General features: G+C 35.7%; 4 protein-coding genes across 10 annotated transcripts; 3 read left to right on the forward strand and 1 right to left on the reverse strand.

Annotated features, from left to right (window-relative positions):
• Positions 1-223: 223 nt before the first annotated feature.
• Positions 224-2,865, forward strand: LOC122053323 (succinate dehydrogenase [ubiquinone] iron-sulfur subunit 1, mitochondrial-like). The gene is made up of 2 exons (XM_042615328.1): positions 224-991; positions 2,484-2,865. Exons 1-2 carry the CDS (start codon positions 294-296, stop codon positions 2,650-2,652), a joined length of 867 nt encoding a protein of 288 aa, XP_042471262.1. The 5' UTR covers positions 224-293; the 3' UTR covers positions 2,653-2,865.
• A 2,608-nt stretch (positions 2,866-5,473) lies between these two features.
• LOC122054231 (OVARIAN TUMOR DOMAIN-containing deubiquitinating enzyme 4-like) lies at positions 5,474-6,694 on the forward strand. Of its 2 annotated transcripts, none has more exons than XM_042616043.1 (5): positions 5,474-5,628; positions 5,961-6,082; positions 6,152-6,192; positions 6,268-6,366; positions 6,469-6,694. In XM_042616043.1, exons 1-5 carry the CDS (start codon positions 5,583-5,585, stop codon positions 6,644-6,646), a joined length of 486 nt encoding a protein of 161 aa, XP_042471977.1. In that variant the 5' UTR covers positions 5,474-5,582; the 3' UTR covers positions 6,647-6,694. The 2 variants fall into 2 exon arrangements, with proteins under 2 accessions (XP_042471977.1, XP_042471978.1); XM_042616044.1 differs by lacking the exon at positions 5,474-5,628 and adding an exon at positions 5,790-5,818.
• A 2,424-nt stretch (positions 6,695-9,118) lies between these two features.
• Positions 9,119-16,838, forward strand: LOC122053324 (aspartokinase 2, chloroplastic-like). Of its 6 annotated transcripts, none has more exons than XM_042615330.1 (17): positions 9,119-9,258; positions 9,460-9,894; positions 10,015-10,097; positions 10,187-10,227; positions 11,287-11,441; positions 12,061-12,210; positions 12,303-12,398; positions 12,548-12,664; positions 12,999-13,118; positions 13,212-13,304; positions 13,395-13,523; positions 14,006-14,122; positions 14,242-14,304; positions 14,404-15,463; positions 15,551-15,738; positions 16,644-16,725; positions 16,791-16,838. In XM_042615330.1, the coding sequence occupies exons 2-14, from the start codon at positions 9,493-9,495 to the stop codon at positions 14,554-14,556; spliced, it is 1,719 nt and encodes a 572-aa protein (XP_042471264.1). In that variant the 5' UTR covers positions 9,119-9,258; positions 9,460-9,492; the 3' UTR covers positions 14,557-15,463; positions 15,551-15,738; positions 16,644-16,725; positions 16,791-16,838. The 6 variants fall into 6 exon arrangements, with proteins under 6 accessions (XP_042471264.1, XP_042471265.1, XP_042471263.1 ...); XM_042615331.1 differs by having other exon boundaries at positions 9,163-9,379; positions 14,404-15,466; XM_042615329.1 differs by having other exon boundaries at positions 9,163-9,379.
• Positions 16,839-17,177: 339 nt separating this feature from the next.
• Positions 17,178-24,144, reverse strand: LOC122053325 (protein TONNEAU 1a-like). The gene is made up of 8 exons (XM_042615335.1): positions 24,005-24,144; positions 20,612-20,744; positions 20,243-20,331; positions 20,028-20,138; positions 18,059-18,192; positions 17,947-17,972; positions 17,720-17,873; positions 17,178-17,438 (listed from the first exon to the last, which is right to left on the reverse strand). The coding sequence occupies exons 1-7, from the start codon at positions 24,089-24,091 to the stop codon at positions 17,797-17,799; spliced, it is 657 nt and encodes a 218-aa protein (XP_042471269.1). The 5' UTR covers positions 24,092-24,144; the 3' UTR covers positions 17,178-17,438; positions 17,720-17,796.
• Positions 24,145-24,406: the final 262 nt, after the last annotated feature.

Genomic DNA, 24,406 nt, shown 5'->3' on the forward strand with positions numbered 1-24,406 from the left:
TTTTTATTCTAAATGAGAAGTATAATTACGATATATAAATGCATTCTAAGAATTTTTATTCTAAATGAGAAGTATAATTACGATATATCGAAATTTCTGAGTGTCCGTCATTAGTGATTTTGTGATCGGTTTAGTTTTATAAAAGTTTTTTTATAAAAGTTTTCTAAGTTTTTACTAAGAATTTGATAATAATATCAAATTATCTGAAGCACTACTTAATTATCTGAAGGATACTGAAAAAGACACCTTCGATTGTTTCTCATCTGTGCCCTTGATTTTTCCTCGACCATTGAATGGCTACCGCAAGGGTTCTTCTCCGCCGAGGCTCCGCCGCGGTGCGTAGCCTTCTCCCCACCCATGGTACGGCGACCGCCGCCATGGCCCCCGCGGCTGCGCGTCTCCTCCAGGCGCAGACCCACTCCTCCCAGTCTGACGCTGCTGCCGCATCCAAGCCCAAGCGCACCAAGACCTTCTCCACCTACCGTTGGAATCCCGATCATCCCGAGAAGCCGCAGCTCCAGAACTATGAGATCGATCTCGGCGAGTGCGGACCCATGGTCCTCGACGCCCTGATTAAGATCAAGAACGAGATCGATCCTTCCCTCACCTTCCGCCGCTCCTGCCGCGAGGGCATCTGCGGGTCGTGCGCGATGAACATCGACGGCGACAACGGGTTAGCCTGCCTCACCAAGATCCCATCCTCCTCGGCCTCCGCCACCATCACCCCGCTGCCGCACATGTACGTGATCAAGGATCTGGTGGTGGACATGACCAACTTCTACAGCCAGTACAAGAGCGTGGAGCCATGGCTCAAGAGGAAGGATCCGTCGCCGAACCCTGGGAAGGAGATTCCGCAGAGCAAGAAGGACCGCTCGAAGCTTGATGGTATGTACGAGTGTATCCTTTGCGCCTGTTGTAGCACATCCTGCCCTAGCTACTGGTGGAACCCTGAGACCTATCTAGGTCCGGCTGCTCTCTTGCATGCCAACAGGTAATGATTTTTTTGAATGAAAGTGACAGCTTATTGATTATTCAAGTTATCAAAAATCTTCATTTTTTTAAGGAGAATAGTTTCCTTCTTCATATTATGCTTATTGCCTGAATTTTATCTATGCTTTCATGATGGTGTAGACAAATTTTTGTTGTTGGAATGGTGTGATTTTCATCTTTACAAGATTGAGTCTTTATTTGAGTGCTTAAAGTTTCATTGTTATCTTGAGGAAGTCCTTTACATTAAAGCTAGAATGTGGTACCTAGAAATTCGTAACCTTTTGTAGCATCTACTGAGACTTTGGAATGTGAAGCAGAATGGAATGAACACAATGCAGGATCTGGAATTGTATGGTAATTTTGTTTGTATAATAGAATAATGTTTACTTTCTACAAAAAACAATGAATTTTAATACTTTTTGTATATTCGGGAGACTCTTGTTGTATGAATAATATTTGAAATATATGGATTTTTGATGGCCATGCTGCTGTTTTAGAGTTTGTTTAATTCAGGAAACACATTATCAATGGATTACTAAATCTTTAGTTAAATAGTTTTTGATTATTTTTTCTTATTTGTTAATGACTGAGCTTTCAGTCTTATTCGTCCGTGAAACTAGACAATGAAACTTATTGGGTGGATGATCTTGTTTCCTGATGGCGATCCTTTTCTTTTGTCCGCAAGTAATGAATCTTTTAGTGTTTCTTTATATGGTAAATTGCTAATTATAGCTTGATTTTTTCATGTTCTTTAACAAATATAACCTGAACTTCTAATTGTATGACTTGTTTTCATAAATTTTTATATCAATTGTAACCATATGGTAGTCCACTTATTCAATTCTCTGTAATTTTAATAACCTGGAGTATTTAGATGAATGATATAATCACGTTGACAATATACATCAAGGGATATGAGTGCATATCTTTCTACTATATGTCTATTGTTTGTCATGGAGGTATTAAACATATAACCATTTCATTATGTTGAAATTATAGACAATCTAGAAAGTGGACTAATTGATGGTTTGATTGTGGTTATATTGGGTACTAAAATTGCAGATAATCAGACTGTAGTTGAATTTCTTCTAACACAATCTTACTTTTTTGAATTTGTCTATTTTGAAATGTTTAAAATTCACAAACGTTTGATGATAGAACTTGTTTTTTTTAAAAAAAAAAAATTGTGACCACTATGAAGAATGTTAATGTTGGTCAATACTGTTGGCTATCCTTGAGTGCATCCGATAATGCCTTGAACTTTTCTTATTTCTTGAAGATGAATACGGCAAATCGTCTTTTGGTGCCTCTATTCTGAATGCAGCTTTGTGCTAATTCATGAACTAGATATAGAAGGGCCTGTGAAGTTATAACATTGAATAACTAGTTAATGTTGATATTTGTTCATTCTTCTTTGATGATTATTTTGTTTTGTTTGAATACATCAGTAATGCTCATGTATGGAGTTGAAGCAACATATTGTACTTTTGCAGGTGGATACAGGACAGTCGAGATCAGTACACAAAGGAGCGTCTGGATGCAGTTAACGACGAGTTTAAGCTGTATCGATGCCACACTATCATGAACTGTGCTCATGCTTGTCCCAAGGGATTGAATCCTGCAAAACAAATTGAATCCATTAAGAAGCTTCAGCTTCAGTAAATGTTTCTGAAGACGTCTTCTACTTAAATCGTGATTGAAAATAAAGGAGGAACGCTCATATTTAATATTCGGGTGGTTTGCTGATTGTTTTGATTTTGTTACTTATGCCATACCATGAAGGTACTTTATTTGAGGCGCAGGCAGGCTGTATTTCATTCAATACTTAATATTTAAACGTTATTAATATTAATGAGCAGTAATATTGAGGACAAATTTTGTTTAATTTTTGTTGTATTCAATGATTGAAGAATAATGCTTGTGCGATGCACAATGTGAGGAATTCAAAACTCCATGCTCAGGAAGTGATGGACTCATTCAAATATTTAAGACGATGCAAGAAAATTTTCTTGATCATGATGAACCCAGTCCAATTTTCTTCTTTTCTTTTTCTACCACCCTTTTTAATTTTTTTTTTTTCATTTTTCACATGTCAGGACATTCTACCTAAAAAACTAAATTGTCGATTTGTGGTGCATTTGTTGACTTATATATACAAGTACAATTAACTATGCCTCCCATACGAATGCAAGAGCAAACACGTAGTGTTGCATATTGGTTCGTGTTTCTGCTTGTCTGGTTGCTCCACCGGCTCCTGTCGGCAGCAGCCGGAGCTCGGCCGATGTTCTTCCACCGAAAGGAGGCAGCGGTGGTTGCGAGGCCAGAGCTGCTGCTGCAGGGGCCGGTGGTTCGGTCCGAACGGTAGGAATGCAGTCAAAACCCGGATTTCCGGGGGTTGAGAACGTGCGAGATCAAGGCTGACAACCCCCTCACTGCTGCCGTGCACGTGCCGCCGTAGTAGTAGGCGGAGGAGCGAGGAGGAAGAGGAGAGATTTTGAAAGAGGAAGCTCGAAATTAACTGAGGGATTTCCCGCTGTGCCACTATGTTTGATTTTTATTCATTTTTTTTTTAAAAAAATATTTATAGTAGTGATGGACGTTAAATCTGTGTTATAATAGCTACAGCTTATATATTATAAGCTGGTTGTGATTTATTTAATCACTTGATAGCAATTTCGAGTTCATAGCTACAATAATATAAGTTTAATGTTATTAGGGCGGTAAATAAACCAAGCGTTCGTAAATAAATTTGATGTTCGGTTTGGTAAAAGTTTGTTTATGTTCGTTCAATATACATAAGATTAATTAAACAAATAAGCTTGAACAGCTCGTTAAACTAAATAAACAAGCTTGAACACATATGTGCTTAGCTCGTTAACGTTCGTGAACAATGTTCGTAAATAACGTTCATGAACAATGTTCACGAACCATATTCATTAATAAAACTCATGTTAATATGCTAAATACACAATAAAATTAAATTAAATAAATAAATAAATTTAAATTATCAAGCTCAATAACTAATCAAACAACTAAAAGTTTCGAACAATCAAACAAGCTTGAATTGAGAGCTTGATAACATCTAAACGAACCAAGCTCGAACAAAGCTCAAGCTAAGCTCAAGTTAAGCTTGAATTGAAAGCTTGATAACATCTAAACGAACCAAGTTCAAGCCAAGCTTCAAACAAGCTCAAGCTCATAAAAAATAAACCAAGCCAAACTTGAACACTCATTTCAAAAGCTTGGTTCATTTTAAGCTCGGCTCGGCTCGGCTTGGTTATCTTATCAAACAAGCTTGAACACCCCAAAGATCAGCTCAGCTCGGCTTGTTTACAACCCTAAACGTTATAGCAACGGACTTGTAACTATTATAATGTACTTGAACAAATCATGACCGCATTGTAACAGATACGTTTTTATAGTTGCTGCAAATCTACAATACATATTTAACATTGTAAATGTTACAGACTCATAACTGTTATATCATGTGATTAAATAAAATCATGTTCACGTTGTAACAGCTACAGATTTATAATTACCACACCACCGACTTAATGTTACGATAGCTACAACCCAGCTCCGGTCCTTCTACAGAGGAGGCCCGGGGAGGGAAAAAAAAGTCCAAAATAAATTTGGACCTCAACTACTCAAGGGCCCAATTACATGCCTAAAAAGATAAAAGTAAAAGACAATATTAAAAGATTCTGAAATATGAATTTGGGCTCAACTATTTAAGGCCCCAATTACATGTCTATAATATATAATACTAAAAAAAAAAAATTTAGACTCTCTCAATTTGTAGGCTCAATAATGTTGTAACAATTAAGATTATTCCGTATACGTACTACAATATAGATTTGGCATCTGTTATTATTACAGTAAAAAAATCTATTACGGTGAAAGTCGTGCATAATCGCTCAGCAAAATATATATATATATATATATATATATATATATATATATATATATATATATATATATATATATATAATCATTAAACTGAATTTTAAACATCTAGAAAAGTTATTTTCTTTTATTTAATAAAACTTTATATCTTCTAATCTAATTTCATTCTTTATATATATTTTGAATTTGACATGGATATATAGAAAAGGTGACTCAAACAATCTAACTCGATTCGATCGTCTAACTTGGACGAGTTAGGTTTCACATTTTGTCCATCGTTAATGTCACCATTAGAGGGAGCTCTAACCATGCCATGCATCTCCAGCTGGCCATGTTGCTCTCCTTCTCTAAAGAACATGAATATATATATATCAATCTTCCTCCACTACTCCATCGCCAGAGAGCTTTCAAGCTCTTCCGATACCAGAATAAAAAGCCACCAAAAAAAACCAAAAAAACTGAGGAAAAGAGCTATTAAAGTAGGCAAGAATGAAGAATCCCATGCATGGAATTCGATTCCCCTCCTTTGCTCCACCCTTTCCTCTCTGCCACGAATCATTCCGTGGATTCCCTCCCCTTTCCCCCTCCCCTGATCGTCAGCTAACTCGACTTGACTCTCTCTCAGCTCTCCTTCAGAGAATTGCCTGCTGCATGAATGCACGCCTGCCTTCCGTGCTCCTCAATCCATGTCGGGATCGGAGCGCACCTCCCGTAGCCATCTGCGATCCATTCGTATGTCATCCTTTCCAATCGACGAGAAAGCTTTAGCTTATTAGTCCTCTGCTTGCAAGCCAAGCATGCACTCCTATTCTTTTCTTCTGCCCAAAGTTTGGTGCAACTTTAGCTGCTTTTGTGTTATTTCTGTTTCAGTTCATGCCTTTTGATCTGCTTTTCATAACGGTGAGAATGGGAAGTGGCTTGGGTTTGTTTCAAGATATCTTATTTAGATCACCAGAGAGAGAGAGAGAGACAGAGAAATTTATGTTAATTCGTCGAAGTGATTAGCTAGCTTCCAGAAAATTAACAAGCATTTATATATAATGCTGCATTAATTATCGTTGCAGGAATACCTGGTGATGGAAGGTGCTTGTTCAGATCAATAGCCCATGGTGCCTGCCTCAGAGAAGGGAAGCCATCTCCAAGCGAAAACCTCCAGAAGGAACTTGCAGATGAGCTGAGATCAAAAGTAATAAAACTTCCAAATTTTTTTTTTTTCCTTTTTTCTTCATGAAATTAAACCTGCTCATTTTATCAGGTGGCTGATGAATTCATCAAGAGGAGGACAGACACAGAATGGTTAGTAGAAATTAAATCTCCTCAAAATCTTAAATTTTGTAGCTCGTCAATCTTGTTTTTTCTTTGAGAGTGCAGGTTTCTTGAGGGAGACTTTGACACATATGTGAGGCAGATCAGGAAGCCTCACATTTGGGGAGGTGAACCAGAGCTGCTCATGTGTTCTCATGTTCTTCAGTCAGTAACAATCCAATTAACCATCATATCATATGAATTGCTTGCTGAATATACGCTGAATATACAACTTCTGTAGATGATCATAAAGCCGAGTTTTTGCAGGATGCCGATCACGGTTTACATGTCGAGCAACAACCCTGATGGCCTAAAAATCATAGCTGAGTATGGTCAGGAATATAGCAAAGAGAATCCGATTCGAGTGCTGTATCATGGGTATGGGCACTATGATGCACTGCAGATGCCTCTTGCAAAAACAAAATCAAAATGGTTGAGTCATTGAACTGATGTAAAAGGATCAATTCAAGCAATGAAAATTTATTATATTTCAGGCACTGTGATTGTTAACGTTGAGGGGTATTGCAGAGCATAAAAGGGAGAAAATTACATTTTTAATCCCTGACTTTTTTTTTTCAATTTTGATCCTGGATTTTACCTTTTTTTAAGGTGATAGTGGTTTTGATTTTATTTTTTTATATTTATTTTAATGTCTAAATGGATTTAAAAATTTTACCTTGCAGTTAATTTGTCCACTAAAAATAAAAATATCCAAACACTAAATAAAAAATAAAAAAGGAGGATTTTAGGGACAAATTTTCTAAAAATTTTCATGGTAAATTTTTTTGCGACAAAATTTAGGACAAAAAAAAATCGTCTCAAATCATTTTTAATCCCTGATTTTTTTTTCCAATTTTGATCCTGTTGTTTTATCGATTTTATTTTTTTTAGGTGACGTGATTTAAATTTTATGTTCTTTATTTATTTTAATGTCTAGATAGAGTTAAAAAATTTATCATGTAATTATTTGTTCACTAAAAATAAAAATATCCAAATTCATTTTTCAAGTCAGATCGTCACCATCTAAGTAATTATTAGTCATCAATTCAAATTTAAAAAAAAAATGATTGAAATTGAAAAACAACCTAAGTTAAGTACTAAAAATAAGCATGTGAATTTATAAATAACGGGATCAAAATTGAATAAAAGTACAATTTACGAGTCTAAAAGTATAATTTTCTTCATAAAATGTATTAACCAATTAAGTATATTTTAACAATGGATAGTAATGCCTAGGGCAATAGTATAGGAGGTTAGATCCTCTAGTTCAGATCTTTTGGATCAGGGAAAGTCCTACAAGTTCATTGGTGGGATGAACTGGATCTTATCTATTTAACAGGTAGGGTATAGTTCATCCCACCAATGAATGAGCATGAGCCCAAGATTAATTCAGAGATTCAGGACCAAAGGATCCATGCTCATGGTATAGTAGTGGCAATATATCTTCTAAATTTTTCAAATATCTAACGAATAAATCTCAACGGATGAATTTCCCTTAATATGGGGTAGTTAAATCCTAATCATCACTTTGACTGTCCGATTCGCCAACTCGTAGTCGAAAAATTAAAATTGACCACATATTTAGAAAACCCTCTACTCAAGTTATCAATTGGTACCACAAGAAAATACCGTGATTTGGAATGTTAAGTATTAAATTTTTAAAAAATATATAATAATAATAATAATAATAATAATAATAATAATAAACAACAGATGAATTAAATCGTAGAACGAAGTAAGAGTGATAAATTAAAATTAGATCAGGTTCGAACTAAATCCAATGAGAAATCTTGAAGATTAGGATTATGTTGGTCAAATTATGATTGAACTAAGTTTAAGATTTAAATGAGTTCAGTCAATTTAAAATGAATTAAATACTTTTGAGAATATCTTCTCGTTTCTTTGTTTTTCTCTCTACACATGCAATAGCCCTCATCATGTCGTACGCCACTGTCATGCCTTGACTCATCCCCCTATTTTATTTTTTTTTCTTCCTCTTCTTTCATATTTCCATCTTCTCTTTCTCTTCTCCAACTACAATAAATTTGTAGTTTTTTTCTCTCATCTTCGCAAGTACAAGAGCTCTTTTTTCTCTTCCTCTCTCTTCTCTATCAAGCAAAAAAAGGTAGTATCAGCTGTTATTTTCTTCCAGCAGCAAGATCAGTTCTAGTATTTTCTTTCTCTTCTTGTATTTTCTAGAATTTTATTGACACAAAAAAAAATAATTTTGTTTTACCTTATTTTGTCATGCTCTCTTTGTATTGTTGCCGAGCCGAGCTCATCGGAGCTAATCGAGATTACTAATGTATGAACGAGATAAAGTTGGGGATCGAACAGTCCCACCGACCACAAGGATATATTAGGAAGTGCACGCGGTGAATAATCCAACATCCTTTGATAGCACATCCTATTTAGAGAAAAAATTCGTACAAATATATTATAATTGGAGATCGAATCGTGGAAATTGGATGATAATCTGAATATCGTACCGTGACATTATAGCCTCGGGATCGAAGGATGCTTTGATTTCTTTATTCTTTTACCGTAGAATTGTAAAGTATAAATTTTATTTTATTAAATTTTTAATTAGGTGATTATATAGATTAGAATTATGATGAATGTTAAATATCACCGGGAAGTAAAATTAATTTTTCCGACTTTGATTGTCTGATTGATGAATTTTATTTTAATTAGAACCAGACTCAAGTCGAAGTTTCTGAATTTAAATTTATTTTTTATTTCTTAAATTCAAATTTTAAATTTTAAATTATGAAAATCGAGTATTAATTTTTTAAAATTTTAAAATATGCATGACAGAAACTTAGGAGCTAAACTGGGTAAATAGTTGAAATGATTGTGGCTAATTGAAATGTCAATAATAATATTTTCAAAGTAATAATTTAAAAAAAAAAAAAAAAAAAACTGTCCCACCCATCCTTTCACGCATTTCTTCCTCGTGTTCGTGTGGTGTGTCTGTCTTGCTCGAGGAACTCCGCCGCCTTTGAGAGGTGAAGCAGCGGCAACCCTAATCCCTACCTTTTCCAAATACCAATCGTGGTACGGTCTCATTCTTTGCCTTCTTGCTTCTTGCTTCTAATCGTGCAGTCGGCCAATATCTGATTCTAGTTGCGCATTATTCTAAACCTTTGTTGGTTTTCGTGTCGATCTTTCTGCTCCGGTTCGAAACTTTCTTCAAGTTCGTCCTTTTCCTCTTCTTTGCGTTGAAATCGGTTAGGGATTGACCTGTTTGTGTTGCAGATATTATAGAGAGTGTTCCCTTTGTCTGGAATCATGGCAGCGTCTATCCAATTTGCCCTTCAATCTCCTATTACCGGAAATAAGAGGAATTCGGAGACCTCTATTGGCGTATCATCGAGATTTTGTTATATTAAGCTCGGAACTGAACCTTCTATGAGATGGGTCTGTGGAAAGAGGAAGTGTAGTTATGATAGAAGAATTTTGACGGTCAGCTGTCAGAAAGGAGTAACGTCTTCCTCCAAGGAGGGTGAGGCATGGAAGCAGAGTTTGGACGGTGAAGCAACGCCACTGAGTGTTGTGATGAAATTTGGCGGGTCATCAGTCGCTTCGGCGGAGAGGATGAAAGAGGTAGCTGACCTCATTATAAGCTTTTCTGAGGAAAGGCCGGTGATCGTTCTCTCTGCCATGGGAAAGACGACTAATAAACTTTTGCTGGTTCGTGTTCTTTGAAGCTTCCTTTCCATCTATGCGCCCAAACTTTTCTATAATTGGAAAAAGAACAGGACACTTTTTTTTTTCCTGATATCTAGAATGTTCAATGCTTAATTAACTTAGGCTGGTGAGCAAGCAGTTTGCTGTGGCGTCTCTAATGTATCAGAAATTTGTGAGTTAGGATTGATAAAAGAGCTTCACCTCAAGTATGTAATTTTGTTATGTCCTGGTTTATCCCGCTTATATTGTATTTAGAGTATAATATATCTGTTTTTTCTTTTATTGATATTCTCAGGGCAGTTCTTGAACTCGGGCTTGACAAGTCTATCATATCTGGTGAACTTGTTTTCTTCCACCATGTTATTTGATTTTTTTGTTCAGTATCGGTTTATATATTTATGTATTAATGCACAAAATATTAGGTTGGTGACGATTGGTATTTTCTGTTGCACAAAATGTCTATACTACCTTTAAATTTGTATTCTATAAGCCATAACATCATCTAAGGATGCATTTATTTGGGAAACAAGAGCTAGGTTTATGGGATGGGAGATTTGGTTTTCACTTGGAAAGTGGGTATTACTCTTTGGTTGATATAATTAGTAAGATTGGGTGTATATAAGATTTCTGTTATTATAAAGCGATCTCTAGATTGAACTAATTTTGACTTTTAGTTTTTGAATTTGACGAATAGTAGCTAGGTTGCGTGATTCTTCATATGAAAACATGTAGAGATGGTTTCAAAAGGTTGCCTGCTATGAAAGTTCCATCTTAGTTATGATTATACAAAATTGAAGCTGGTGAATGTGGGTTAGTTGCTAGATAAACTATATAAGGCTATGTATGTTGTTGAGGGAAAAATTAGTTTTCCTCCTCAAGGAAGCCTAGGTAGCCCTCTTTACCATAATATATTATTGATGAATAGGGAATTAACATGAACACTGCATAAAACTGACATATGTCTAATGACTAAAGAACAACGAACCTCAGACTAATAAGCAGAAAATTTCAAAACTAAATGTGCAGAGTTGTTAATTAACTGTGACTATGATATGGGTTCAACACATCATTACTATTTAGATTGGTTTTCTCTGGAACTTCATCTTATCTTATCTTGGTGGAATGCCAATAGTAGAGTATCTAGGCGAATGGCTAGTGGCCACTTGCTTAAACAATTCTAAGTATATAGAGTGGTGATTGATTCCATTGTCAGACAATCTGTAAATTGCTTAAACCATTCAGAAGCTAGTGCATATTTAGTCATCCTGCATTTTTTTCCTCCAAAGAAACTCGAGATGCAGCCCATGGATAGTTATTGTGAATCATAATCAGAATGTTCATTTTTGTCAAAGAATGATTTTATCCTGCATTTTTTTAAACGTGAACATTTTGCAGTTTTGTTGGATGAGTTAGAACAACTTCTGAAAGGTATTGCAATGATGAAAGAGCTAACACTTCGCACAAGAGACTATCTGGTTTCATTTGGAGAATGCATGTCTACACGAATCTTTGCGGCATATCTAAACAAAATTGGTGTAAAAGCACGACAGGTACTCCATTCCTCCTTATATGTCTCATTGCATGAAAATTAAACTGTCTCAAATTGGATGATTATGAATATACTCTAATGTTTGCCAACTAAAAATATATAGCTGACACAATCTGCTTGTATGCTAGTTCTTATGCTTGGCTTGTTCTTATACTTCTTTTACTTGACTTGCACACGAGGATGCTCTTGTTGTTGTTCTCATTTTTTTGTTTTAACTATTCTCGCCTTTTCACTCTTATGACAGTTATTTTGTATAGGATATTCTCTTATATTTGATGCATTTTGTATCAAATTTGAATGCAATTATCAAGATTTTGAGACTAGGTAGAACTATTAGGTTTGTTGGCCTCGAACAAATCCACATGCAGTAAAATATCAGAATGGAATTTATTCATTTATTAACAGTGTTAAATATCAATGGAATCCCGAATGAGATTCGTCGTTCATATTTTGACTAAATGTAACCCATTGGAGGGACTTGTATGAACTGATGTTAGGCTAAGTTTGGATGATCAGGTAGCATATACTTGTGTCGGTGAAATTTGGTGTTCTTTTTTCAATTGATTCCTAAAGTGGTATATTGGAATTAACTAATTGTTTTGCCTTAAATGTTTTTGCAGTACGATGCGTTTGATATTGGTTTCATAACCACAGATGACTTTACAAATGCAGACATTTTGGAAGCAACTTATCCAGCCGTTGCCAAGAAGTTACATGGTGATTGGATTAAGGATTCAGCAATTCCTATTGTTACTGGCTTTCTTGGGAAGGTAAACTCTTAGGCTACCTTTGTACAATTGCAGCAGTATTATACAAATTAAATTGTATCTGAAAGGTCTTTGCTTTTGCTTCCTTGATTCAGGGTTGGAAAACTTGTGCTGTTACAACTTTAGGCCGAGGAGGAAGTGACTTGACTGCTACAACTATTGGCAAAGCTTTGGGATTACGTGAAATTCAGGTTAAATCTTGTTTTCTTTGAAGGGTCTTATTGTAGATTAACCTATTCTTTCCTGCACTGTCAAGTCTCGATCAACATTAAATAATTATAATTGCCACGAATTACGGGAATTCATTTTCTAGCTATTAAGTATCATTCATTATCTACAGGTCTGGAAGGATGTTGATGGTGTCTTGACTTGTGATCCTAATATATATCCCAAAGCAAGGCCTGTTCCGCATTTGACATTTGAAGAGGCAGCTGAGCTTGCCTATTTTGGTGCTCAGGTATGCCTGCTTCTGTAATTCATAAATGATTTTTTTCCGACTGAATTGTTTGTTCTTCTTTCTCATTACTTATGTTTATCTAATATAAAAAAAGTTCAAGTTCTGCTGCCGCATAGGACCTTTCATCTTTGTTAATGAATATATCCTATTCTTATATCAAATTTTCTTTCTTCTTTAAAAACAAATCAAGTAGAATCTTGTGGCTTTCATTTATGGGACACATATCCTCATGGTGATTTAAATGTTCTACTCATTTTACATTCTTCAGTTTATGATGTTCTGGTTTCTTTTCTGACCTGTTCATATTGCAAATTTCTTTTTTTTTAATATACAGGTTTTGCATCCCCAATCTATGAGACCTGCTAGAGAAGGTGATATACCAGTGAGAGTAAAAAATTCCTACAATCCTCAAGCTCCTGGTACTGTTATTACAAAGGAGAGAGATATGAGTAAGGTGAGAACAATCTCTTTATCTAATTTAGTTTATAAAGTTGTGGCTAACTCTACTTATGCTTTTAGTGAAACCATCTTCTTGGGTCTAGTGCAGGCTGTCCTAACCAGCATTGTTTTGAAGTCAAATATTACCATGTTGGATATAGTGAGCACTCGAATGCTTGGTCAGTATGGTTTCTTAGCCAAGGTATATGTTTGTAGTTTTGCATAAATATTCTTTGTATGCTTTATGTTTTTCCTATGGTTCACTAAAGCAACTTTGTGCTCTGGAGTGCAGGTTTTCTCCATATTTGAAGATTTAGGGATCTCTGTCGATTGTGTAGCAACCAGCGAAGTTAGCATTTCTGTGACACTGGATCCCTCAAAACTCTGGAGTAGGGAATTAATTCAGCAGGCAAGTACAGAAGTATGAACAACTACAATTCTTCTTTTTCACTGTTGGATCAAATGAACTACTTTAGCTTAGTATTCTGAGAAGGGGCATGTAGGCTGTAAGGCAGCAAGGCTCCAGATTGAAACTTGAGGCTATGCTAGTTCACCTAGGCACATAAAATGTAATATGGAGCACACTCCGATAGGCATCTTTTGCCCTTCTCTTGTTGCATGCAGCATGCAGCTTGTAGCATGCTTAATTCAGTGCCCATTTCTTTGAGCTTTGAAGTGAAAACAAATGATGCATGCAATTGTTCTTCTCAGATCTCCCACTTAATGTTCCAAAAATGTTTTTGTTTGTTCGTAGAATTTGTAAAGTAATTAAAGATAATAGGATTGTACTGATTGTAGTGCCATCATTATCTACTTTTCTCCCCCATTCAAACCTAGACAACTTTTTTTTTAAAAAAAAAAAAAAAATCATCTACTACCATGATTCTCCAATTCATAATGCAGGAACTCGATCATGTGGTTGAAGAACTAGAGAAAATTGCAGTGGTTCATCTCCTTCAGCATCGATCAATCATTTCTCTTATTGGAAACGTACAACGCTCATCATTGATACTAGAAAAGGTATTTCTCTTTTGACTAACAGAATCAATTATCTTTTACTCTGCCAGAAGTATGAAAAATTATAAAGCAAAAGTACTCGATACTCAGCATTCACTAAAATATGTCTGGCAACACATTAGGCATTCAATGTTCTTCGCAAGAATGGAGTGAATGTCCAGATGATATCTCAGGGAGCATCGAAGGTACATTTAGCTTCTTCATTTTGTAAATTCGACATGGAAATTCCATCTATATTTGTTTCTAGTTTGGTCCATTTCTCTCATATATACCTTCTACTACAGGTGAACATTTCCTTAATAGTTCAAGACAGTGAAGCAAAGCAGTGTGTGCCTGCTCTACATGCAGCGTTCTTTGAGAGTGATTCTCTCCCAGAGCTTGAGGAAGCTGGATTTAGCGACAATGGAGCACCAGTGCCATCCATTTCTCTACTGTAGCCACCTACTAAATGGATAGATATGTTTCATTCCTCATTGGATTCATTTTTGGATGATGTAATTGATAATGGTAGTCGTCCTAAATTAAAATTTTAATGTCTAAAACTTAAATCTTAGTGTCTAGTGGATGTCTTCATCGATAATGACAGTGTTAATTAAATCTTAATGCCTAATGGTACTTACTCTTAATTTAACATGCTACTTACTGTTTGTTACAACATGAGGCCACCAGTATTATACTATATTGGTCCAAGCATGAATGATACGGGTACGTGACTGGTTTTTTCCTACAATGAATGCTGCTATTCCGACAGTCATGGGCATCACAACTTGTCCTCTATTTAAATGATAGACTTTTGACAGCAATTCTTTATTATTAATTTCCAATTAAATTGTTCCATTATTCTTTGGTCAACAGCATAATTAAACAGCAAAAAATACACAGAAATTTGAGTTGGCCATGTGTACAGCTCCAGTAAGGTGTCAGACTTGAGAATTTTCTCATCCTCCATGCGTTAACGCAAGCCTTCATCTACCTTATTCTAAACCAGTATCATGTGAGATGCTCATGAAAACTACAACACATGCAATTATCTGTTTTCCTGGTAAACAGAACAGAATGAAGGTTTTATTCTTTATGATGAGATCAGGCTGTGGGGTGGGGATTGTTGGGGGGTCGGACTGAAACATAAACTAGAGATGAAATTTCAGTGCATGTCTCCTTTCCACACAAGAAAATTATTAGTTTTACATTTAGCAATTATTACTCTGGCTGTTAGTCATTATGTATGAATCCACTGAGAAAAAGTCTGCAGTAATACAATTGTTTTTTTTGTCTCGCAGTAAGGTTGGTCATGTGGAGTGTTGTGTAGAGGCGAGGACTTTTCTAGTGGCGTATCGGCTTAGCGTGGTGAGGTCACTCCAACATTGACATAATTTAAAGGCTTTGGTGGCGAACTTAATTGCAAACAAAACAGACAAAAAAAAATGACAGGAAAAGGTGGCTGCATCTGCTGGTTTCAGACTTAATTGCTGAGAGGAGAAGGAGGAGAAGGAGAAGGAGAAAAAAAATATTAGGAAGGAGGTTGGTAGAAATGAGAGCAGCAGGTTAAGGCCATGGAGAGGGAAGGGAGAAGAACACGAAGCTCCTTGAGGTCTGCAGAAAACTTGAGTCTTCCTCAGGTATCAACATTCAACATCATCTTCTTCTTTTTCTCTCTAGTTTTATTTTCCTGTTCACTGAGCAATCGTTAGCTCGAGAATCGGTGTTTAACTCAGCATGCAGCAAATTTGGAGATTGGTTTCCGTGTTTTTTGTTTCTTCGATTTCTGTTGTGATTGTTGTGTGGTGTATCTGGTGGTTTCTGACTGTCAACGTTTGCTTTTTCTCTGTGAAGATTTCTACAAATGGTTCTCTTTTCATGACTACTACTTGCTCTATCAAGTAATTAACAGTAATACAATATATATCACTCGTTGACTTTAGCATTCAAGTCAAACTTAGGGGTGAGTTTGACAAAATGGAACTGGAATGGTTCATTCCCTCTTAGTGTTGGAATTGATATTTGAGTTTCAATGATACAACCTGACAAATGACTTATTCTCTTTCACCTATTCTATACTTTGGAAAAGGATGAATAGTTTTGTTTCGAGTTATCTTGGTTGCTAGACATTCTGCAGTCATTCTGGAATATAATTTTTTTTTAAAAAAAAAACATAGATTATCATTTTAAAACTAAAACATGAAAAATAAATAATGGATAAAGTAGCAAATAAGAAGGATTAGTAAAGTGGCTAAGCTAGACACCGATTAAGTTAGACCAAGCAAACCTCTTATATCACGGCTAGTCAAACCATGCTATGGCCCACAAAGCAAGGTGGACCTATCAATGAATTAGTATAGTCAGGGGGATCGAGTAAACCGAACAAGTTGAGTGTGTCAATTTAATGATCAAACTGAGCATGAGAAACTACTATCTTACAGGATTAAATGAACTAAAGGGGTAGAAAATAATAGCATTTTATCAATATCTTTACATTCCATTCTATCAATGTTACTCTACTATATTTGATTGGATTCGTGTTTAGGTGCAAGTGATTGTGATCAGTGCCAATATGGAATGCAGTCACTGCAGACAGAGGGTCTCCCAGCTCCTCTCCAAAATGAACAGTAAGAATTAATTAAGTGATTAATTTAATTGCATGGAACTAATAAATTGTCATTAATCATTCTAGCAGGGTTGCTGGACTATGTGGTGGACTTGAAGAAGAAACAAGCGACAGTGAGAGGAGTTGTGGAAGAGAACAAGAAGAGGAGAGCACATGAAGGAAAAAGCTCCAACAAGAGCAAACCATCGCATTCCTTTGGACTCCGCCATTGTTTCGGTGCTTTTAGCTCTGAGCAATAATATCAAAATGAAATGTGTATTTTGTTCTTATTATTTTACTCTTGAAAAAGGAAATAATTAAAGAAATAAAAAAAAATCAGATCTGATCAACGGATAATCTTTTCCTCTCTCTCTGCCAAACCTTGACATTTGTTTTGCTGTGGTCAATTAAATTATGATTTCCTTATCAAATATTTACTACTTCGACGTGGACTTCTGATATGGAAAACGCACGTCACAGAAACAGAACTAGATACAAACTACAAGACCAGCATTAGGTTGCATAAAAACAGAATTAAATTACATGAATCTAAAAGAAGAAAAAACAAATCTAAATAGAAAAGGATAAACAACACTTACAATCTGCACAGGTTCTTGTTCTTATCCTATTCCTACAGGATAACAAAACGAGCAGCAAGTACGTTAGCACCATTGACAATTAAGTCAGCGACGATCAACATTTCCATCGCCATCGATCATATCGTCACTTGAATGCCTGCATTTTTTAACCATTAGCTATTAAAATCTGACGCATTTTAAACCATGACATGTTTCTCAACAAAACTAGTGAATCAAAGCACAACCGAATCTAGCAAGTGATTATTAGGGTGGCAAATGCACTGACTGTCAGTAGGATCAGTAAAAGGAAAGCTCCTAGATGACTGATAATGTTGACGACAAAGAACGTCAAATTGTTTTTGAATTTTCATAGTGCGGTAAGTTCAGCATGGGCGTGATATAACATTAACTTATGAAAGGAATTGGTCGGCCATATACCTCCAAGTTGTCAAATTTCGAGCCTTTCTATCAAGTTGGATGTTTTCTAAAGCATTTGCTGCACGAATTACATCTTCTTATACTTCATCAACATCATATTTCCATCCATAATCAGCCTTCCTGGACATGGGAATCGAGGAACTTGGCCTTCGATCTGAAAACGCAAATGAGTTGAAGTGAGCCACCACTTAATTATAGCATAAAACAAGAAGATTTGTTGTTTTTACCTGAAGATGAGTTGCGGGGTAAAGGTCTGGCATTGTGTAATCCGTATGGGGAAAAATAATTAGGAAACTGCCAGATGAGAAACTAACAGAAAAATAAAATCAGTAACTAAACCTGCTCAATGCAGGCAATCCTCCGGATACAGCTGATGATGAAGACCTACGCACATTCCTGACTTCAAAATTAGATGATGAATCATTATCTGGATCTAGTAACCTCCCACCAGCCAATCTATTCTGAGTCAAATTCTGTGCAACATTCGTCGAAACATACTCAAAACAACTTAAAGAATCTATCGATCATTTATTTAATCTACACTAGACGTAAGAAAATGGCAGAAAGAATGGACGCACACTAGAGTACCATTGTTTCAAAGAAACAATACTTTTAAATGCAAGCCTTCAACCCTTGGGAATTTGCGAATTTGGTTCATGATAGTGAAGCATATATATAGCTACAAATGTAAATTCCTTATATGGAGTTTGAACCGTTGTCATATATGGGTACCTCAAGTATAGTAGTAGGATTGAAAGGAAAAAAGAGTTTGCTCTGAAACCCCTAAACTTAGCAATGCTTCAAACTTTTGCATGCAATTCTATAGAAATTCAAAATCAGATAGTATTTTCGTAAAACTTGGGATTCAACAAATGCACCATTTTCCGGACATTAATGTTGTAATATTAAGATCTTTGAAATTACTTTTAGTTAATGGTCAATCCTGTTACTTATATTCTAATTTTAATGGATTCAACTTATTTAACCTATATAAAACAATTTGTGTTGAGAAAAGAAACATCGACTATGGATTTAAGATGAGGACATAAGGTGCGGTGAGAACTCCATCTCGTTCAAGTAGAGAACAGGAATCTAGATTTTAAACTTAAATGCTGACTTCTCTGGGCAAAGGTTGGGAGCTAATCATGAGTAATAGTGTTGAGCAACAAATTTGAAGAATGTAAACAAATAGTAAAGGAAAAACAGCAAGGTGAGAAAGCAGAGTACTCATTGATATTCATTTCAACATATTTTGGTTATATGGATGAATTTTTTATTGCTAAAATGTAAACAAAACAGAAACTACGAAAGGAATTGCAAATACTGTAATAAGTACATAATACGAATATTTCATAAATTTATACTCTAAGCTAACATTCTTTATATATATAAAAAGACATTCCATTTTGATTCATATGGTGAATGTAAAAAAAAAAAATAAAGAGCAGCCCGTGCACGAAGCTCCCGCTATGCGAGGTCCCGGGGAAGGATCCATTGTACGCATCTTATCCTATTTTTTATGAGAGGCTGTTTCCAGGATTCGAACCCGTGACCTTTTGGTCACATGGCAACAACTTTACCGTTAGTCATATGGTGAATGTAAATGCAACAAAAAATGCTTCAAGATAATACAGTCTAGTTATGGAGAATGCATTGCCGAGTCCGCAATTCAAAATATCATAGTTAAAGTTTTCCTGCTTTAAAAGCGAGTATACTATTATAGATTTTCCAAGCAGTAATCTGACAAAGTAATGGACATCAAATTGCATATCCAGAGAATAACTAAGTTAGAAATAAATTTTAGTTTGAGATTACTTATGCTGGTGATTACCTGATTTTTAAATAAAACACAAGTCTGCTTTAACTTTGCTAGATTTGTTGTGGAAAAGCTGAATAGTGCAGGAACAAAATTGGATTGAATTAATAGCTTATTAGCATTTTTTTAGAAAAAGAAATGCTACCTAAAACCAAATATTTGAAATTGCCCAGGTTGGTTATTCAACATTTTTTCTCCAGGTAGGAATTTTTCAACTGTATATATTAGCTAATACTCCTCTAGTAATAGCCATTCAAATAGTTTCAAATGCAGCTAAAAATAAAAGCAACAAAAGAGAGTAAAATGAAGGTAGGACTAGTGATAATATATTGCTTCTTTCGAAAAGGGGTATGCATAATACTCATTAAATCATAATACTAAATGGTTCTGCAATTATGACTTTCAGGATATATAAAAATTTATATTTTTCTAAAAAGCAAAAAAAACAAGAGAACAGAAAGTTGATCATATGAGGGAACCAAGGCACTGAACCTCATATTTTAGATATCCTTCAAGAACATCTAACAGTAATGGACCACTTTCACCGTTTTTGTTTGTTCTGGTATTAAATTCCTTCAATTCATGTTGCCAGAAGTCTTTTGGCTGCCATAAAAGATAAGCATCAAGATGAAAGCTATAGTCTTGCTGTTTTAGAATATGATTCTCATGCAAAAGTAAAATGGAAAAAGGAAATCAAGCACGATTACCAAATTACACTCAGGTAGATAAACTTTGAGGGTGTGACCTAACTGGGCCCATTCCAAGTATTCGGAAACTAAAGCCGTTAATAACCTTCCTGAAAGCAACATAAACTCAATATTGCTGAAAGGAAATGGGCAATGTACCATATCAAGATCCTTGTAATTAATTTTTACCAACCAATGCACTGATAATAATAATAATTACTACAAAACTTGGCCTTCATTATTCACCTTCCTGTATACCCCATGCCAATTTCAAACTAAAAGTGAAATTTATTTAATCGTCAAGACATTCCATTAAAGAACTCCAAAGCACAGAAAAAGAACACCCTCCAAAGAGCTACCATATAGATATTCACTTGTAGAAAATGAAACCTGAAGGAGAGGTATGAAGTTGCTTTGCCCGATCGTTGCAGCTTCCTAATAATGCAGGAGGAACATTGTCTTCTTTTTCAAGAGTTTGATCTTCTTCTTCTATGGCTTCAAATACACTAGCTCTGAGCTCGGCCTAACATGAACCAGAAGAAGCCACAGGACCAACAACCAAAGTGTATCATTATGCGGAATAATTAAAGACCAACAAAAATTACCAATTAACAGCTAAAACTCATTAAAATTTCTGGTTAAGCATCACCAAAGAAAATTTCCTTAAGTGCCCTAATTTTCATACAATAATTAATCCACAGAATTAAAAAATGGATGGCATCGTCAACAGCATAACACTTGACTGATATAACCTTGTCATAAAAAAAAACATAATCGGAGGTAGAATAACACAAGGAAATGACTCAAAGACAACACCTATCTGTAGGGCAGATTATCACCAAGGAATTATTCAGCATTCACTATGGATGACGACAGACTTGAAAGGCACACCAAAGAGCTTTAAAAAGGAGCGGCTTCCAACACCCTGGTAATGGCTGAGTAAAGCCCCTTAACACAGAACAATTTGTATTGTCTACATGCGCCTAAACTATCCAATATAAGTTTGACGCCGGTAGGATATCGATTATGCTAATGAGAAGAGAGATTGGAGAAGAACACAAAAAGAGAAAAAGATGAAAACAAATAGAAAACCACCATTCTCTAGATTTTACCAAAAAAAAGAAGCTTTATTCATAAGAGAGGATTAATTCCTCAAACAACCAAACACATATTTATATAAACTCTAGACATTAAGACTCAAATAAAGGAAAAAAAATCTTAATATATAGACTACAATTCCTATCTCGTAAAGAAAGGAAGAGAATTCCAAAAGAAAAGGAATAGGCAATCCTAAAATTTCTAAATGGACTCAAATATAAAAAAATATACAAGATAAAAATTTCCAAAAATACCTAAAATACCTTAAATATAAAAAGGTGAAAATTATCAATAATAATAATAATAATAAGTTTTTGCGGATCCTCCTGCATGAGTCACCTCGGGTTGAAAGAACTCGTCCTCGAATTTAGAGAAATTTCAAGTGGTAGCCCAAAGGAAGATCATCTGGCATCAAATCTGTATAATCTACTAGCAGCTACTACGCTTCTACTAGTCCTTTAAAAACCTCCATAAAAAACCACCACCAGACGCGGCTCCAACTTGGCTAGATCAACAAGAGCATTAAGATTCTTATATATCTTCGGATAATTGCTACTCTGGTCTGCCACATCTGACATGTATTCCTTTATGTTGATCTGGAGATTCAAAGGATCCTTCTGGTGTTCATTAAGATCCAATACATCAAAAGTGAGTACGTCCCTATAGGCAAGCACTTTATCGACACAATCTTCTTCGAACCGTTGTTAGTTTTCGTGTATACGAAGGCATAGGCATACTAACGTTCATTACACCCATCGATTTCAACCACTTCTCCATCAGTAGGAGGTTTATCCAAGAGGGTCCTTGCACCAACAGTGACGAGTGAGAATCCGACAGCTAGGAAGGAAGTGTGGACGGAAATGACTACCTTGTCAACTCGTCATTGTCGTACACTGGCTCGCTAATCTCTTCGATCTTGTCTTCTAGGTCTTTCTCAGATAGTGTACAATCAATTGCTTGAGATAATTTGATAAAAGATTCAGAATTACCTTGCTGCACTCAGAACATGAATCCGGAACGAATAAATGATCTTCATCAAGTACTTCATCCGCTCCATAATCACCATATACCATCTCACCAATCACCTCGATCTCGTCTCCAATTTGAGATTGAGATTCCTCAATTTTTTCTAGGTCAAATTCCTCCTCAACGTCATCTTTGAATCCGTCTAGATCATCTTGGGCGTCGAAGCTATCGTCTGCCATGGTGAAACCTAATCGTTCCTGAACAAAGTTTGAGCGTAACCAAAGGGAAGAAAGTGACTTTTCATCCTCTTCTTCATCTTCTCCTAATCTCTGATCTTAGCCTTTGCTTTACCAGTCATATGAGCATCGCAAATGCTTCCGCCATGCCGATGCTAAACCGCTAAGTTTGAAGGCCACCAATTTTACCTTCACCTGATCGGGAATCTTCTCATAATAAAAAATCCTCTCTAATTCGTTAATCCAATCAACGAAGCCTTATGATGGCGATGTACCAAAAAATACGGGTAAATTAACTCGAAATCTGAGGTCTCCATGTCGATCCTCTCAACCACATACCTCCCGATCTTCAAGATTTCACACCACTAAATGCTCGGTTAAATCTACGACTTGCCTCTATATATCATCAATTTTCACACGCTTGGTTAAATTTACAACTTGCCTCTTTAAATCCCCAAGCTCATCTTGGGTGCTACGACCATGGTGCAAGACTTTCTCAACAAGAACCTACCTGGCACGACTCGAGCACCACCATAACAACCTTCCATTGGACCTGACGCTCAGCTCTGACACCAATTGAAGCCGGACAAGATAACGATTATCCTACGGGCTAATGAGAAGGGAGATTGAAGGAGAAGACAAGAAGAGAAAAAAAAACAAAGAGAAAACCACCGTTCTTTAGGTTTTACAAAAAAAAAAAAAAGTTTTATTCAGAATAGAGGATTAATTCCTCAAACAACTAAACACATATTTATATAGACTCTAACCCTAAGACCCAAATAAAAAAAAAAATCCTAATATATATATTACAATTCCTATCTTGTAAAGGAAGGAAATTCTAAAAGAAAAAAAGATTATTAACAAACTCATAATCCTAAAATTTCTAAATGAACGAATCCGAAAAAATACGAAGGATAAAAGTTACCAAAAATATCTAAAATACCTTAAATACCAAAAAAGTGAAAATTATAAAAAAAAAATGATAATAATTTATGGATCCTCCAGCATCAAAGTTAAATGCACATAGATTTAAAACAGCATGTTCATTGAAAAAAAAACAAAGATGTAAAATGCAAGTCAGAAGAATCTGACTCTCAACTTCTGGGTTTCTAAGAAAAAAAGCTCTAGAGACCAATTATCTGCAGATCCATGTCCCAACACTCAAAGATCTGATAAAAACCTGTAATCAGATAACAGAAATAAAAAATCTTTGACACCGCTATGCCACCCCTAAGAAATAACCCACTAAAAGAGACAAAAGGACGGAAAAAATAGCTCGATCAATCCCCATTGAAACAGTGCTCCATAACACACAATCTTTAACTTCAAACACTAGACACACCTCATCGGGCATCAAAGAGAACCACAATTTGAGAAAATATCAGAGACCTAACACCTCCCAACTCCAGCGAGAAAAACTTCTGTGACAAGATCTGAAATGATGACGGGGAGGGAGACAACAGAGTCAAGAGCAGAGATTTACCCTAATCCTGGCGAGGACGCCTTTCTTCTCAAGGGTACGGGTGACGAGCGTCTTGAGTTCCATCATTTCCCTCGAGTAGTCGTCCATCTCGTCGCCCTCCTCTTCCTCTCTCCCAAGGGTCGAGGGACTCCCCCTTTCTCAGTCGTATTTTTTTTTTTTAAATGCAAGAATAAATGTGCATTTGGCATGGGCTCGGCCCATGAGATACTTATCTGGCCCATTAGGCTATTAATGGATCGAGATGGTTCAAGTTGTAGCAAACCATTCAATTTCTGAAGGTAACATTATTATTATTTTTAAATATATTTAATTACCTTATATATTCCATCTTGTCACATCGTTCATGTATGCTATTTGTGTGTCAATAGTATAATTCTTGTCTTCTGCCTATCAGCCCAATTA

The sequence above is a fragment of the Zingiber officinale genome, chromosome 3A (genome assembly GCF_018446385.1).
Source record: "Zingiber officinale cultivar Zhangliang chromosome 3A, Zo_v1.1, whole genome shotgun sequence".
NCBI lineage: Eukaryota > Viridiplantae > Streptophyta > Magnoliopsida > Zingiberales > Zingiberaceae > Zingiber > Zingiber officinale.

What these genes read in the sequence shown, in the direction of transcription:
- LOC122053325 (XM_042615335.1), bottom strand. Translation starts at nt 24,091, where the DNA reads ATGGACGACTACTCGAGGGAAATGATGGAACTCAAGACGCTCGTCACC. An exon ending in AAGGATATCTAAAATATGAG is followed by an intron (nt 18,193 to 20,027) that starts GTTCAGTGCCTT and finishes AATGTTGCACAG; the next exon opens with AATTTGACTCAGAATAGATT. An exon ending in ACCCCGCAACTCATCTTCAG is followed by an intron (nt 17,874 to 17,946) that starts GTAAAAACAACA and finishes TTGCGTTTTCAG; the next exon opens with ATCGAAGGCCAAGTTCCTCG.
- LOC122054231 (XM_042616043.1), top strand. Translation starts at nt 5,583, where the DNA reads ATGTCGGGATCGGAGCGCACCTCCCGTAGCCATCTGCGATCCATTC. An exon ending in TAGCCATCTGCGATCCATTC is followed by an intron (nt 5,629 to 5,960) that starts GTATGTCATCCT and finishes TTATCGTTGCAG; the next exon opens with GAATACCTGGTGATGGAAGG. An exon ending in AGGAGGACAGACACAGAATG is followed by an intron (nt 6,193 to 6,267) that starts GTTAGTAGAAAT and finishes TTGAGAGTGCAG; the next exon opens with GTTTCTTGAGGGAGACTTTG.
- LOC122053324 (XM_042615330.1), top strand. Translation starts at nt 9,493, where the DNA reads ATGGCAGCGTCTATCCAATTTGCCCTTCAATCTCCTATTACCGGAAAT. An exon ending in TTGGTGTAAAAGCACGACAG is followed by an intron (nt 11,442 to 12,060) that starts GTACTCCATTCC and finishes ATGTTTTTGCAG; the next exon opens with TACGATGCGTTTGATATTGG. An exon ending in AGGAGAGAGATATGAGTAAG is followed by an intron (nt 13,119 to 13,211) that starts GTGAGAACAATC and finishes GGTCTAGTGCAG; the next exon opens with GCTGTCCTAACCAGCATTGT.
- LOC122053323 (XM_042615328.1), top strand. Translation starts at nt 294, where the DNA reads ATGGCTACCGCAAGGGTTCTTCTCCGCCGAGGCTCCGCCGCGGTGCGT. An exon ending in GCTCTCTTGCATGCCAACAG is followed by an intron (nt 992 to 2,483) that starts GTAATGATTTTT and finishes GTACTTTTGCAG; the next exon opens with GTGGATACAGGACAGTCGAG.